General features: G+C 36.4%; 1 protein-coding gene across 1 annotated transcript in view; it reads right to left on the bottom strand.

Annotated features, from left to right (window-relative positions):
• Nucleotides 1–2,056: 2,056 nt before the first annotated feature.
• LOC144432744 (neuronal acetylcholine receptor subunit alpha-10-like) overlaps nucleotides 2,057–15,945 on the bottom strand; it is a 78,874-nt gene continuing 64,985 nt past the window's right edge. Inside the window, exons 4-6 of the mRNA XM_078121015.1 lie at nucleotides 14,754–14,863; nucleotides 3,803–4,353; nucleotides 2,057–3,369 (exon numbers count right to left, since the gene is read on the bottom strand). Coding sequence (XP_077977141.1) covers nucleotides 2,750–3,369; nucleotides 3,803–4,353; nucleotides 14,754–14,863 — 1,281 coding nt within the window. The 3' untranslated portion in view covers nucleotides 2,057–2,749. The remainder of the gene's footprint in view (nucleotides 3,370–3,802; nucleotides 4,354–14,753; nucleotides 14,864–15,945) is intronic.

Genomic DNA, 15,945 nt, shown 5'->3' with positions numbered 1-15,945 from the left:
AATTTATTGTATTATCTAACTTTACATAATCATCTCACTGCTACCACCGTTTCCACGTCCAACTGCTGCCACATCCCACCGCTGCCACCGTTGTACCATGGTATCAGAGCATATCAGTCTATCACTGCTGACATCCATGCAGTGAATCAATTGTTAGTTGGGGCGTGAGGAGATGAGTGGAGTGGGTCCCACACGAGTAGTGAATGGGGAATAATATGATAAAATATTGGGATAATGTGGTGGAGTAGTGATCTTGATCTGTCTAATACTGTCGATAGTACCTCCCAAAGAATAGATGGATTTCTGGCTTTTAGCTTTGGTAATTAGACCCAAACACGGGAATTGATAAATGCAGTGCCTATGCAGAAAGTCAATGTCATAGTGGTGGTAGTACGACCAATCCTTTAAGATTAAAATTTATTCTGAAACTTAATATGTCCCAGTTAACGTCTGAATGCATTTTAACCCATGCTTTTTTGAATATTTGACAAGGAAAGAGTCATGTTTTTGAGAAAATAAATAGATGGAGGTATATTTTTTTGCTGTGAAGACGTAATCGGGGAGAGCCACATTTGTGTGCAACAGACCACGTTTGAATTCCCCTGGCCCACTCCCTTGTAATTTCTGAAGACTCCCCATAAATGTTCTAGTTCGTGCGTGTTTTCCTTCACAATCCCTAGACTACAGAAACAATTCAGATATACGAAAGACTAAACGTGATATTGGACGAAATGCTTATCAGATGAAGACTGAATAATCTGTTTTGCAAAATACGCAATCTCTTATCTTACCATCACAAACCGTTTTAACGTACATTATCGTTATTTGCACCTACAATAATCGCATCTGTTTGAAGGACTATGGCCTTCATTTCCAAAGATAAGGATTACAGTTTCAATATTACATCAATTGTTCAAATTAAAGGCCAAATGTGAGTCCTATCTCAAAAAGTACAAGCTGTGCCATCTATTTTCAAAGATGGTTATATAGATTACTGTTACTATTCATTGCCATTGCAACGAGGCCATTTTTGAAAGAAAATGAGCGATATTTATACTGTCATTTATTCAACGTTAGATATGTGCCACAACTTGTTATCATTCAGCATGCAAAGACTCGTTAATGCATTTGCTGCTTCTACTTATCACATCCTCAGTTAAGCACCATTTTCAATCTGATGGATGAGACCTGATATTTTCTTCCACTCTCAGACTAATAGAAACATTGCTTTTCAAATAGCATTGTACATGCTATATATTTCATAGAATCAACAAAAAAGTTGAATATGAAAATATCTGCGAGGGGATACTCTTCCAAAGTACGAACGAAATTACCATTACAATTCAAAACGTGTAACTGTATACAATAACAATAGTTATTCTTTTATATATCAGGTGCTAAGAAAAGTATGGCGAGAGGGTTCTGGTTGTCATTCTCTCTCTCTACAAGAAAAGTTAATATTTTTTGTGGTGTATTTTAATACGCTGGAATGTTTGGCACATGAGCACACATAACCGTCAAAGAACTAATATCTAAGTAGTACACATCCTTTTTTGCACAACTGTGGCGAGTACTTGTGTATACATCATCAGCAGTGCCGATGACTCTACGGCTTACCAGTCTACAAAATATTTGAGAAGAAATAATGAATTGAATGATATTGAATTAAATTTGTAGTACTCGATCGAAGGAGTAGACGTAACCTGTCATGGATTACACTTGTTGCGAACTGACACAGCAGGCGCTCCGAGTGTGGTGTAATCTGATGCATCCGTGACAGGTTGCGTCCAACCCTTTAACGTCTACAAATGTCATTCAGTACATCATTATAATCAGAATGAATCCTTGTAGACCGAAACATTATAGTCTCAATGATACTGACAACAAATTTACAAATCTGATTCTAAATGGTAGCAATTTATTCAGAAAGGTTATCTTCTTGACAAATAATTATGACATTCCAGAATTTCTCGATCAATCATGCAACATTCCTGCTAATTCAGACCTTGATAACAAAGGAATTCATCGTATAGATAATCGATATCTCTTCTCTAAAAAGTAATCATTCCCAACAAATGATAACAAATTGAAAACTACATCAACTAAAATATTCACCACTCGTCAAATGGTCTATATTTACTCTGGGTAACCCTATATTTCCCTGTACTGATAACAACTGTACAATAACAAATCCTATATCAGGTTTACATTAAAGGTTTTTACATATATGACCGTAAACTAGTTCATGTGTATATATTAAGTAACAGGCAATCGTTCTGACTATTACAGTTGAATTAGAACCCGTATGACTAGGTGACTATGTTTTCACTCTCCTCAACTTCACTTTGTACGTTGAAACTATGAATCTATCGTCTTGCCCATCTTGAGAAAATAAATAGTTTCTACGGACATGACACCATCATATTAACTGTATCAAAACAAACTACTTCTACTATAGTATGCCGAATGTTCAAATGTTTTAGACACTTAGTTTACTACTGGATCTGGGAAGAAAGGCCTTACAACAGTAAACATTTGTATTTTTCACCTGTATTGCTCATTGTTGAATTCAGACAATGATTTTTGCCTTAAATGCAGTGTACCATAATGCATTAGTCTATACGTATACACATTACTTGGTTCTTCATATTGCATATATATCTAAGATAGGTGGGACCACAACACACTGTCGCGCTATTATCAACTATCTACCATTGAATAATATCAATTCATAGTATTTGAAATGTGTCTATGTGTAAATCTCTGTGTCATTTCCATAAAAAGATTCATCAATGGCAACCCTATTTTTGCACAATAGAGTAGCATCGCCTGGATTCTGAAGTAGAAGACACAGTGACGTTATTATGGTCGCCATTATAAACAAAAACATTAATGTTTTATCCAGTATTGTGGCAACAAAGACCCACTCGTCTCTTAACGCAGCCTTCCGTTCGTACATTCTCTGCACAGTCTTTAAATGCTTGCATATTTCTCCAACACTCTGTTCAACCTTGGAAAACTTCCAATCCATGTCTTCGTCGGTGGAATCATTATAACCATGAAAAGACGTGTGTCTCCCGGAAGAACGCTGTAAGTTATATAAACTCGAGTCTCGAGAACTCTGTGCACCGGCAGCATAGCGCCCGTTATAATGAGCACGCCGGGCACTTGCAAAATTAGGTGCTTGGAGAAGCGACCTTCGGGACCGACACCTGCTTCCCCTCATGCACATGGCGGTGGCTAAATATTTCATAACGATGACTTTAATCCATTGGGGAACTTCCCTGTTACATACATTAACATTGAGAACAGCTACATTCATGGCTGTTGACACAGAAATAAGAGACATCGCTGCAAGATAATACTGTCCTGAAATATGAAGAAAAGAAATAGAGAAGACCGTTATAATTCATTAATTCAAGTACTCTGTATAATGATAGACTGTCCCTCTTACAGAGACTGGTAGTTTGTTATTGCTCCGATAAAAGCAAGAGCATGTGATGAAGGTAATGTTATCTTTGATATTTTTTTTACAGAGTTATCAACATTTTAATTGTAAAACAACACTAGCTGTAAATCTCGGTGTTTGACTAATTGATTTAAGGCAGCATTCTAGAAAATGTGACCGGGAAGCAGATCACATGTATATGACCTTATATTAAGCTAATCGAATTGTTGAGCCAAGTAGACATGGCCTTTGTATTTGACAAATGTAATGACCATGTCAGGATGCAACTATGATAGTATCAGGTAGAAATCATTTTTATATGAGTGTGAAGTACATAAAATTATTTGATCTTACCGATCAAAGGTATCTCTTTTGACGTTCGAGGCATCATTTCAGCGACCAGTAGAAGAAATACTGTTAGTGACAGAATCAGTGTCACGCTGAGGGAAGCCTTAACTACTCCAACGTTATATGGCATGAAAAACCCCAAGAACGACAACGCACACAGCAGCACACACGGGATAATTAGATTATATATATAATATAGTGGCTTCCTTCTGATGCAAATGTAGAACGATATATCGGGATACACCTCTGGACAGCATAAATAATAGGTAATGTGTCGGCGTGCTAAAGCGAATTCCAGCTGCCATTGTTCATTCTGGATGAAATGGTCCAGTCGTGGTTCTTCTCTAACTTGTAGCATATTAACCTGTTGGCTGTCGTACGCCCAGGATCCGAATTTCATCTTACACATTTGGACATCAAAGGGGAAGTATTTGACGTACACCTGACAAGTACTTTTTAAAATGGTGGGTCTAGATTTGTAATGTATACTTCCTGTGAAGTTGATGACACAATTCGATCCTGATTCGCTGTCCGCTGAATAGTCAACCGCCTCAGCGCTGTAAAACACAACAAAGAATGGGTGGTAAGGCAATGCACAGCAAATTTTGAAAAACGAGTAGATCACGAAAACATACGAATATATGTGAATATACTGGGCAATAAGGTGGCTGCCAAAAAAACATATTGCAAGCGCCGTGCATTGTTTAGCATGTATGTTACAGGTATAGTAAGCTGTGTGTAAGCTGTATGCAGGAATAAATGAAGGGCATTGTTTCCATTCTCTTTTCTTTCTCCAGCCGCTCTACGTTTAACATCTGAATATTCCTCCCGAATTTTAAGGACAACTTTTTTAAAAGGGAGTTTGATCCAATGCAATCTTGTTATTTCTTAGGTATAAAATAAACTTATGTATTAACAAAGACATTTAGCTAATTTTAATATGTTAATGGTTTTGCTTAGCTTTCTACGACGACAGTGTAGAATGTATACATTTGACAGAAAGCACTAAACCCTTCCCTGAATTATAACCAACAATGAAAGCATTACATGCAAGACTACGTAACATATAACACTTGCCACAAATATATACTCTATCGCACCTCAGTAGTGTGTGAAGAATAATGTAGAACAGAATATGTATAATATTAATGTCAAAAACCTGAACAATACATTCAAAAGTGAATAGATATTGTGACACACAATCACACAATTCAACTGGCTACAACCAACCCTTATTATAAAAAAGGGAATTTGCGGGTATATAAATGAGAATCATTTGGGTCATGTATTAGAGGTCCATATTCAAAGATCAAAACCTATCCTTTCCCAAAAATCAATACCCGATTTTAGATATTTCATATCTATAAATCAAAAAATAATCTGTCATTTGCACATGACGAAAATACATAATTTATTCAACTCAATCATACACACACACACACACACATATATATATATATACACACGTGTTTAATAAAAGGCACAAACGGTGGATACTGGGTCAAACGTAAGGAACACAACATGATAGTACTTGTGCTGATTTTATGTTCGAAAGGGTGAAAGGTTAGGTATTCGGGTTAATGGGTCTATATACTTGTATTTAGTATAAAGAGCTAGTCGGGATCTTCTTGTCGTTTTGAGGTTAACAATATAACGAATTTAAAACCTCAAAACAACAAGTAGATTTCAGTTTTGTTATATATCATATTTTTTTCTAAAAAAATCCAATGGACCGGTTATCTAGGATAGTCAGGCGGTAAAGAAATGTATAATGAGAGTAAGTTGTATCGCAGGGCAAATATAGATGTTTAGATAATTAAAAAAGTCATGTTGCAAACATTTTTTCTATATCAGACTGTGCTCTATTAATAACAGAACCCAGTAAGATTGGTTTGATCAACCAGTACTCCATACCTTTATATATGCATATACATATTTACACACACACATACACACACAGAAATATATATATATATATATATATATATATATATATATATATATATATATATATATATATATACGGTATATATATATATATATATATATATATATATGGATAATCAATATGAATAATTACGTTTACATAAGCTTAACTCTTACATTAAGTCGTTTCATATGTGGAGACAGTGCTCAATACAATATGAAGTAGAGCGGTATAGATCAAGAGCCAGGTTATGATAATTTTATTTTCAAAATTAGTTTATAGTTGAATAATGAATCAGCTTTATTATATTACGTATATCTACTTAATTACTTATTTCAACATTCTAAGTCTGAATAATTACTTAAATATGTTCACATCAGCTTAAATACGTATTACATAAATTGATCGATGGTAAATCTTTCGATGAAAAATTAAAGTACGTTGATAGTTATGCCACATTTACACTATTTATCACAGGTCCATTATTAAAAGGGATATTCTAACTCCTGTACAACAAAATCCCTTCACATGTACATTAATTAAATTCATTTATCGACATCTGTATATGGATTACTCATAATAATCTATTCGATGGATAAGGTCATACAGACAGAAATTAACAACAATACTGCTATATAACAACGCGAACGTGATAGCAATATTGTTGGAATGAAAGTTTCGGCAAATAACTGTTGTGTTGTGTTGTGTTGATATATGAATAAACGATTGAAGGTTAAGATTGGCTCCTTTTGTCTGTTCTCATTCAAAAGCGTTATAATTAGAAACTTTTATGAATTTAGGATTTAGCAGAACATCCGATGAGCGTCCCTTCTACCACAGTACATTCGACGCCAGTACATATTGGTGACTACATTTCCATAAGTTTATTTTGCGTTGCTGTCATTTATCGTTTTAAGACAACCACATCGATCTCACAACAAATAGACTTGGGTCTTTGATCTAAACTTCAAATATTTTGTAAGTTGTCCCTGTATCTAAGTGAAATTTTGGTCCAAAGGCAAACTTGACAATTATCACTAATTTGTTGTAAACATAAACTTGAAAATTATGAACTGAAAATTGCCAACTTAGATGAATTTGTTACAAACACAAACTTGAAAATTGTTATGTTAGATTACCTTGAATTTACCAACATAGATGAATTTGTCCCAACCACAAACGTGAAAAATGTCACCTGAAAGTTATCAACACAAATGAATTCCCATTCGAAGTTAAACTTTTTGTAGTACACAAACACAGACATTTTCATAAATATACAAGAATGCCACAGAAAAGTTACCAGAGATCCCATTTTATATAAGCATGATAAAGCGATAGTAAAGAGCGAGATCTGTTCGTATGTGGATGAAGGGTAAATCACATGTACCGTGAGATGCATGCTAATTCACCATCTACGTTTTCTTGCCTTGTTCACACACGAAAGACTTGTCGAAGAAATTAAATTACATATTAACATATAGCTTAATGGACCGAACACGGGCGTCTTAATTCAGCAGATAGGAAATGTGGTCATGCAAAAGCTTGATGGTATGGATAAGAGCTATTTCTATGTTACAGCAAACCAAGTGTTTTATCAAACCTAAATTTAGAGATAACTATAGCGAATCTTGAAATGTTAAAATTACATATGCATTATCAGCTTAGAGACATGCAGGATTTATATATGGTGGATATTATTAAAAAAATATGCATACATTAACATACTGAATTAAACCCTTACCTATTCGTTGATTCGATGTTATTTTACATCATTTAGAAAAATCCACGTCGCTTTTCTCTAGGCCTGCGATCGTTTGTTCTTGAGGTACAAAATGCTCTACTAATGTTAGTAATAACCAATCCATGTTAACACGTTTTTTTTCGGATGGGATTTGTGGATTGACTTGTTCACATCTTATTTATAGCAACCCGGGTAAAACTATAATATGATTCTTTCAAGAATATTCGTGCACTTATCATGCCCTTTCACAAACGTGGGTTTGAAAAGGAATGGGAGCACAGGCAAAGCAGTATTCGCATTTAGCGGCAATTAGAAAGAGGGGAAAAAGAAGGGTTAGTCCCTTATATATGACAACCTGAGTGGTTGTTTTTTATTGAGTATGAATCAGCTTAGACAATCCATTCCATGAAAATAAATTACGTATGATTTTTTTTACCGCCAGAGGGAGAGATGTAGAATATTCATCAAGGTATACTTCTAACTTCCAAAGTGAATTGTCAAAACAAATCAATGGTCTACATATAAAAAGAATTATTAACGTGACACTGCATAATATCCTGATTAAATCGCCTCAAGGGGACATCATTGAAGTAAGTTCTTTCATTAATGCCGTGCACTTCTTTTAAGTATTACTATTATTCAGTATTTTTCAGCCTAATACATTAATATAACACGAAGGCCTTTTGGGCACACATAATATTGCTCGGCAGTTTGAGCAGATTACATTATTACGCATTGATAGGTAACCCTAAGGTATTCATACATTACATGTAGTGTTTAAATATTATATCAAAAGTGAACAAACCAACCGGTAATTACGCTTGAAGTTTGAGTTTAAGCAAGTGTGTGTAAAAGGAAATAACATCATAGAAAACAAGAATGGTGATTTCAGATTTAATTTGTTCTTTCATTTATAAGCCAGTTTACCAGCCTTATACCCTGAAAACTTGACAGCATGAACTTAAAATAATGGATTACTGTGATGCATATTTGTGGTTTCAAAAAGCTGCATGACGGGGATAAGTACGCACTCCTCAATCAAGAATATGAATGAAGCTAAGGTGTCTAGTAAGAGCAGAACCTAAGGGTGGTTGAAAATGAAATTTTGTGGCACATGGTGAGGACTTTGTGCACCCCGTGCATTACAAGCAATGCTTCAGACATATAGTGCTAAAACTGCTTAATTTACAACAACAGCTGTACACAGACATCACAACACACACACACTAATTTGAAAACAAAAATGTCACATACATACATACATACATACATACATACATAAACAAACAAACAAACAAACAAACACACACACACACAAACAAACAAACAAACAAACAAACAAACAAACAACACAAACAACACAAATTAATCAACTTTTCGTCAAACACGAAACATATCATTATAAGGACAAATTACACTAAGAAAACTTGGTATGCTTCTATCGTTATATTTCGAGACAAGCAATGCTCACCAAGACCAATTATATAAATTTTGTTTAAAAAGCAATTTATTCCGTATTAAAACTATTTTTCATTTTTGTTTGTTTGTTATTCGGTCAGTTTAGTTCAGTGACAGCAAATTAAAAAAGGAGTATTAAAGCTTTAGATTGCGAATTCTTGTTATATCGAGTAACCGACAAATATAGAAACTTAAAGAATGTCTCCGATCCTGAGTATTTTAAATCTCGTTTATTTGTCTAAGTTGTTATTATTGTTGTTGTTGTTGTTGTTGTTGTTGTTGTTGCTGTTGTTGTTGTTGTTGCTGCTGCTGCTCATTTCATACGTAAACAAACTTGCAATTCATTTTCTTCCGATTCATACACACTTGACTAATCTTAAATCCTTTACTCCAAATGCACGTCTGCTCAAAGCTTTCATTTCTGACAATGGATACAATTAGGGTCGCAAGCCTTTCTTTTATCGATCGGGAGACAGAGCATGTCGGCTAAAAATATGAAAGAATTCAATAATGGTTACTACGTCACAGCGCTTTGTATAATGATGGGCTTTAATGTGTCGTGTCCAGTGGAGATAGACTGAACAAGTTTATAAAATAGTGATTGTGTCAGAAGTAGACCCGAACATGTATGTTTGTATAGCGAGGGATCATAGATAACCATTAACAAATTATACGTTACACCAGTAGTGCATTTACACCCTTGATCGCCTCAAAAGGGTTTTCTAGTCCACATGCCGATTGATGTTGCCGCAACCGTTTCGGCACCATTTGTGTCTGGTGTTCTTGACCAAACATTACCGTGTAATAAGACCTAAGGTAAAATATTGTACTGTTCGGTATGGTAGGAATGTCACTTGCAGTGCTATTAGAAAGATATTTGCTTTCAAGGCATAACTCTCATTACATGTACGTGATATCCAATGTTGGATTTACCAAAATGTATTTCTAAATCCAAGATATTGTCAAAACAGGCGTCTTACCATGCGTGCATACGTGAGTGAAAAAGTAAGTGAGTGAGTGAGTGAGTCATTAAACTATGGTATCCCCGATGTGCCTGATATGAATGGCAGATTCCACGTATACGTATCGACATATATAACTTAACTTCAACACAATATGTATAAAGGGAACCCACCTCCTGGAAATAAAGACATTTTCATAAACGATGGGTTCTGAAGAGTCATGTCATGATTTTACATCAACTACAATTAGGGAGCCTTCAGTAATTACAAGGTGGGAAGGCCGGGGAAATTAGGCTCAGAGTTTTGCATAAAATGTGACCCCCCCCCCCAACTCCATCATGCTAAAAAGCGGCCCTCTGTCAACTTTCTTTCTCTAAAACATGACCCTCCCCTTCAAAACATGAGTTATATGTTGTAAGATATGGAAAAGGACATGAGTCGCAGAATCAATTGTAAGGATTTCACCCCATCGCTGCCATCAATGTTGAAAGTTTTAAAGGCATTGGATAATTTTCCACTACTACCACCATGTGGACGTGTGTGAAAGCACTGCATTAATAAATACCTGTGTTTTGATCTCATTGACTGAGCTGAAGGCCACAATTCAACTCCCAATGAATAGATTGGCACACTCCTGACTTCATCGGGAGTGAGGTCAACATCCCCACAACATTATCCCTAGTATCTTACCGAACTGCTCCCGTTTTACACCTGTGAGATACACTCCTCTCCTCACACTACAACTGACTATCAATTCATTACATGGTTGTCAACAGCAATTTGATATATTAGGCTGATATCATGGTACCTAACCCTGACCCTAACCCTAACCTGAATGGCAGCAATTGGATTTGGAACCGGTGACAGCGATGGGATGACAAAAAACCGAAACAATGCACTGTTAGGCAATATAATGAGTCAAAGTAAATTTTTACCCTCCCCCAAACCAATTTTCTAAAATATGGCCCTCCCCCGAGAGCCAATGTGCAAAAGTTGAAAGTTTATTCATTGAGACACTACTTAAGTCTACTACAGACCCATATTATCACCACCACCCAAAACCCTCCAGCCCCACCCCCACCCCCGATTCACCCGCCCCCTTGTAAATACTGAAGGCTCAATGCACTGTTAGGCAATATAATGAGTCAAAGTAAATTTGACCCTCCCCCAAACCAATTTTCTAAAATATGGCCCTCCCCCGAGAGCCAATGTGCAAAAGTTGAAAGTTTATTCATTGAGACACTACTTAAGTCTACTACAGACCCATATTATCACCACCACCCAAAACCCTCCAGCCCCACCCCCACCCCCGATTCACCCGCCCCCTTGTAAATACTGAAGGCTCCCTTACTTGCGATTTCAGGGAAAAGTCGAGTTAATATTGTGCCTTTATAGTGTACCTTTGCTGTACAGGCTTTTGCATTACTGAAGTCAGCAAAAATAATGCATACATGGTTACACAATGAATATTCGTGACCCTTGAGTACTTATTCCCCTCAGTGTCAATATTCATAGTTATGCCTTGATGGGAAAGTGTCTGAAGCTCAACTGGTCATGATCTCAACGTTGTCGCCAACTTTGACCCTCACTTGACAAATAGTGTTTTCCAAAAATCAAAAATGTATTTGGAAGTCCTTTGTTGCAATAAAAAGTGACTTACATTATGAGGAAGATTGCATTTTGGTTTGTTACATTTCCATGATAAAATGTTAGATGCCTTGCTTTGCATTGGGCCAATACCTGTGTCAATTGTTTGGAAACCGCTATATATTTGATAATTAAAGGTTCTGGCTCGAAGAGTGAGAGAAGAACTTCGTTATAACGATGCTGAATTTTCGACAACTTTCTCGTTAGCAAATACAGTCAGTGATACCGCACGTTCTGTGTTTCCAAAAGGAAGTTAATCACCTGAGGGAATGAGTTCCATCAATTCGCGAAATTACATGGACATTTTAAAGTTAACGTTGCATACTAAGATCATGATATATTGAAATTGGTTTGTCCACTTCCAGAATATCAATCAAAGATAATACTTAACAAAGATACCATGTTTGATCTTGTTTGTCAGATAAGCATCATAATGGTCATACTCGGCGTACAAGATCTTTACACACATTTATGATGTAAGACACGGTGATGAATAGTAATGGCAAACTCTAGGGATACATGGCTTCAAAAACAAAATAACATGTAAACACAGTAAAATGTCACCTATATATATATATAGCATAATGCAAGGTTATCAAAGTCTCACTAGACAGCTTTTCTCTGATAATATGGGTCTGTAGTAGACACTTAAGTTGTGTCTCTATGAATAAACTTTCAACTTATTAAATTACTAGTTGAACAGTGTCTGGACAGAAAGCTTGTATATCTTTGCTAACTATATGTGCATATTTTCAAAGGTTAATAATAAATTGCTAATTGGTGTTAAATATGAACATCAGCTGGCGGGCTAGCGTTTCATCAAAAAGCCTACCTTGGATAATATTGGTGTAAATATTTCAGTCGTGCTCCTGTTTACAAACTTTCCATTTGAATGACAAATAATTTATTATACATTGAAGATGACGGACAGTGATCAGTGTTTACAGTTATTACTGCAAACATTTGAATGGTTTCTTTGTGACCTTGAAGGTGACGGTCGAGGTCAAAGGTAAGTCTTTGACTTACACACAAATTAAGTAAAATCTTAAGTGCGAACTCATGTATCATTGTGTGCCTGGGCACACTTCCAGTTACTTTACGAATTGAAAGTTGAAGTCGAGGTCAAAGTCTCACAAGAAAGCTAGCCTCATATATAATATGGGGGGTAGACAGTTGAATGTAGCCTGTGTTTTGGATTTCTTGAGTTATAGTCAAAAATGTTTAATAGCGCGAAATATATGGCCACTGTCAAGGTCACGAAATAAAGTGATGATAGTGGCGCCAGGTTTGGTTGAAACTTCACATTTGATATCAGGGATAGGCCTATTCAGGAATCTACGCACACAAGACCGGACGGACGGACAGTTGGACATAGATTATTCCTATACAATTATTCCGGACAGTGGTTGAAAGTAAGGAAATATTCTTCCCTTTTGCAAGCATTAGGTTTAGTACTTCAATATCACAAATCAGACTAGTATTATGTGATTGGGGTTTTTTCATTTAGGTGAAGATTCCCTTACTTCATTATATGTATGCAATATGTGTGGAAAGCCGCACTTCACAATGTAATCGGAAAAAAATAGGTGGAATTCTCCGAATCCAGACTGCGCCCCTGCAGTAAAATATTACATAAACACCTTCAATGTATAAGATAAAATGAAATGAATTTACAAAGACCCAAGCAAAGTTATAATATTGTCAAATGCATTTCTAAACCAGTCTTTTACGTTCTATGAAGTATGCACTTAAATTTTTAATTCAAACCATTTATATCTCTGAGGAAACTGCGTTTGTTTCCAAAAGGGAACTCCTCATTTCCGAAGCCATTATCAAACATTTACAAATACAACTTCTTTCTAGGATACACATACTTTTCATTCGTCATGTAAAATAAATGTTTCTCATCAAATATGCATTTCCTTGCACTTATGTTTTCTCCACTGACGTAACATTCAGATGCCATGACAAATTCTTTCGACGTGTATAGCTTGCTAATATCTGTTCAAACTTTGAAAGTATTTACTCATCGGAAATTTATATTCATATTGTTTTCCCTTAACGTAAATTTGTATTCATATTATGTTCCCCTCGTTATAAATTTGTATTCATATTCCTGTTCGGTATACCCTTTATATTGATTTTGTCTACGTTTTGGGATTAAAAGAGAAATGCGAGGCGACCATGTTGAAGATTTATACCCTAAACGTGAAACTGAAAATAAAAAGATCTTGACGGTAAAATTGGAGATTCGTTAGATTAGGAATGTTACCGTGGTTTAATGTTTTTACGGCATCATCTTGGGATTTTTTTGTATACATATTTCTATCAGTGGTGTACACGAATGTGAATGATGTGCATCTTTGTTCATAGTTTGATGGTAAGTCATACACGAGCCAAATGTATTGAATGAAGGACTATGAATGTTGGACATAATGCCAAGTATATGTATGATATGATAGATATTGGCATTTGATTTCATGTCCCTAAATATTTTGTTATCTCGATTGTCGTATTAGATTCAAGCGTCCTGGTAACTATCTCACAAATCAATAGCGCAGCAGTCGTCCTGTCCACACACGCGTGCCTTGGCGTCCCACTCTACGAAAACAAACATACTTGACTATAGACCAGGGATGTAGACATCAAATGCAGATGTCAAAAACGTTGGCGCCCAGGTGTCAACTTCTAGTTGCATTACGGTTTATTTCATTTAAGCAAAATTTAGCAAGCAATTGCAATCGTGTTATCTTAAAGTGTAGAACATGTGGTTTTTATTGGTTTCTGCGTGGTTGTATCAAACAGAGCCACTGCACTGGACGGTAACTTGAAAAGGCTATATAACACTGTACAGGAAGTAGGTTCTATGATATTATTTTCAGACGTGAGATGGTAGCTTATGAAAGAAAGGACAAGGTAAAAACGTGTAACTGTTAATAATTAGGACACATAGTTTTGTATCAATTAAATGGGCGAAGGAAGGTCGATCAAGGACTACTGAAGAATAAGAGGAATCGAAGGGGACTATAACAGCTGCCGAGTCATCCATACTATCAACATACATCATACCACCAATGCGTACATTTAACATATTTTTTTTTGTTTCTAAGTATAGTTGGAGACTTCTTATTTGAAAATGAGTGGTGTTGTAATCGTATAATTTAAAGGTGTGTGATCACTGTCTTGGCAACGCGTGGCTTGTAAATGTGTGGATATACTTACTTATTGTATAGTGTGATATCCGGCATCCATAAATCAGATGATGGGATTCGGATTTGCTCTATGCCGTCGTACTCATCTGGCTCCCAACGCAACATTTCGTCAGTCCATGTCTAGAAATAGGTAGCAGAAAGCAATTTATGATTGACAGACTGCAGTGGAGATGATGAAAGCTGCGATAACTTGATTACGTATATGTGGATGTCTAATTGACTGTGTCGATGGATGGTAGTTTGGTGGATGGGTGGGTAGGTAGGTAGGTAGGAAGGTAGGTGATCTGATTGATGAGTTTTAATTGTTTTGGTAGGTGAGTAGGTTGGTACGTCTACTAGGTCCAAAGGTAGATGAGTTTGTTTGTTTGTTTGTTTGTTTGTTTGTTTGTTTGTTTGGTTGGTTGGTTGGTTGGTTGGTAGATGGATGGTTAGGTAGGTAGGTAGTTAGGCAGGCAGGAAGGTTTGAAGGTGGGTAGATGGGTGGGTGGGTTGGTAGGTAAGTAGGCAGGTTGATAGGTTATTTGGATGACGAGTTGTGGTTGGTAGGTGGGTGGGTGGGTGGACTAGATAGGTTTAGTTAAGTAGGTAGGTAGGTAGGTGGGTGGGTAGGTTGATGTGCGGTAGGTATGCACATAGGTAGGTAGGTGTGTGATTTGGTTTATGAGATTTGGTAGGTAGGTAGGTAGGTAGGTACATTAGGTAGGTTGATAGGTAGGAGTTAAAGTGGGTGCGCGGGTAGGTAGGTGCGTAGGTAAGTAATGTATTTTATGAGTTTTGGTTGGTAGGGAGGTGGGTAGTAATAGGTAGGCGAGTTGTTACGTAGATTTTGGCAGGTAGGCAGGTAGGCAGGTATGTTGGTTGGTAGGTAGATAGATAGGTAGGTAGGTAGGTAGGTGCGTGAGTTTGTAGATGGGGGTGGGTAGGTATATGGATAGCCAAGCGAGTGGGTACTACGCATTGAGTAGGTAAATATGACATCTGAAAAGTCCTCCTGTTGTTGCAGACACATTACACCACGACATGGTGATCACCCAGGATCTTAGAGTTGTGAAAAGTACAGTATGTTCAAAATCGTTGTAATTGAACCAAATGTTAAGGTTTCCCTGTGAAAACGTCGGTCAGTGAGAGCATGAGTGCCTAACTATGAGTTTTATATAATTCCGCGAGTGTAGTAAACGGCAACATCGTATCACTAAATGTTA

The sequence above is a fragment of the Glandiceps talaboti genome, chromosome 3 (genome assembly GCF_964340395.1).
Source record: "Glandiceps talaboti chromosome 3, keGlaTala1.1, whole genome shotgun sequence".
Classification (NCBI taxonomy): Eukaryota; Metazoa; Hemichordata; class Enteropneusta; family Spengelidae; genus Glandiceps; species Glandiceps talaboti.
Note: the sequence above shows the minus strand (reverse complement) of the source record. Positions and strands in the feature narration are given on the sequence as shown.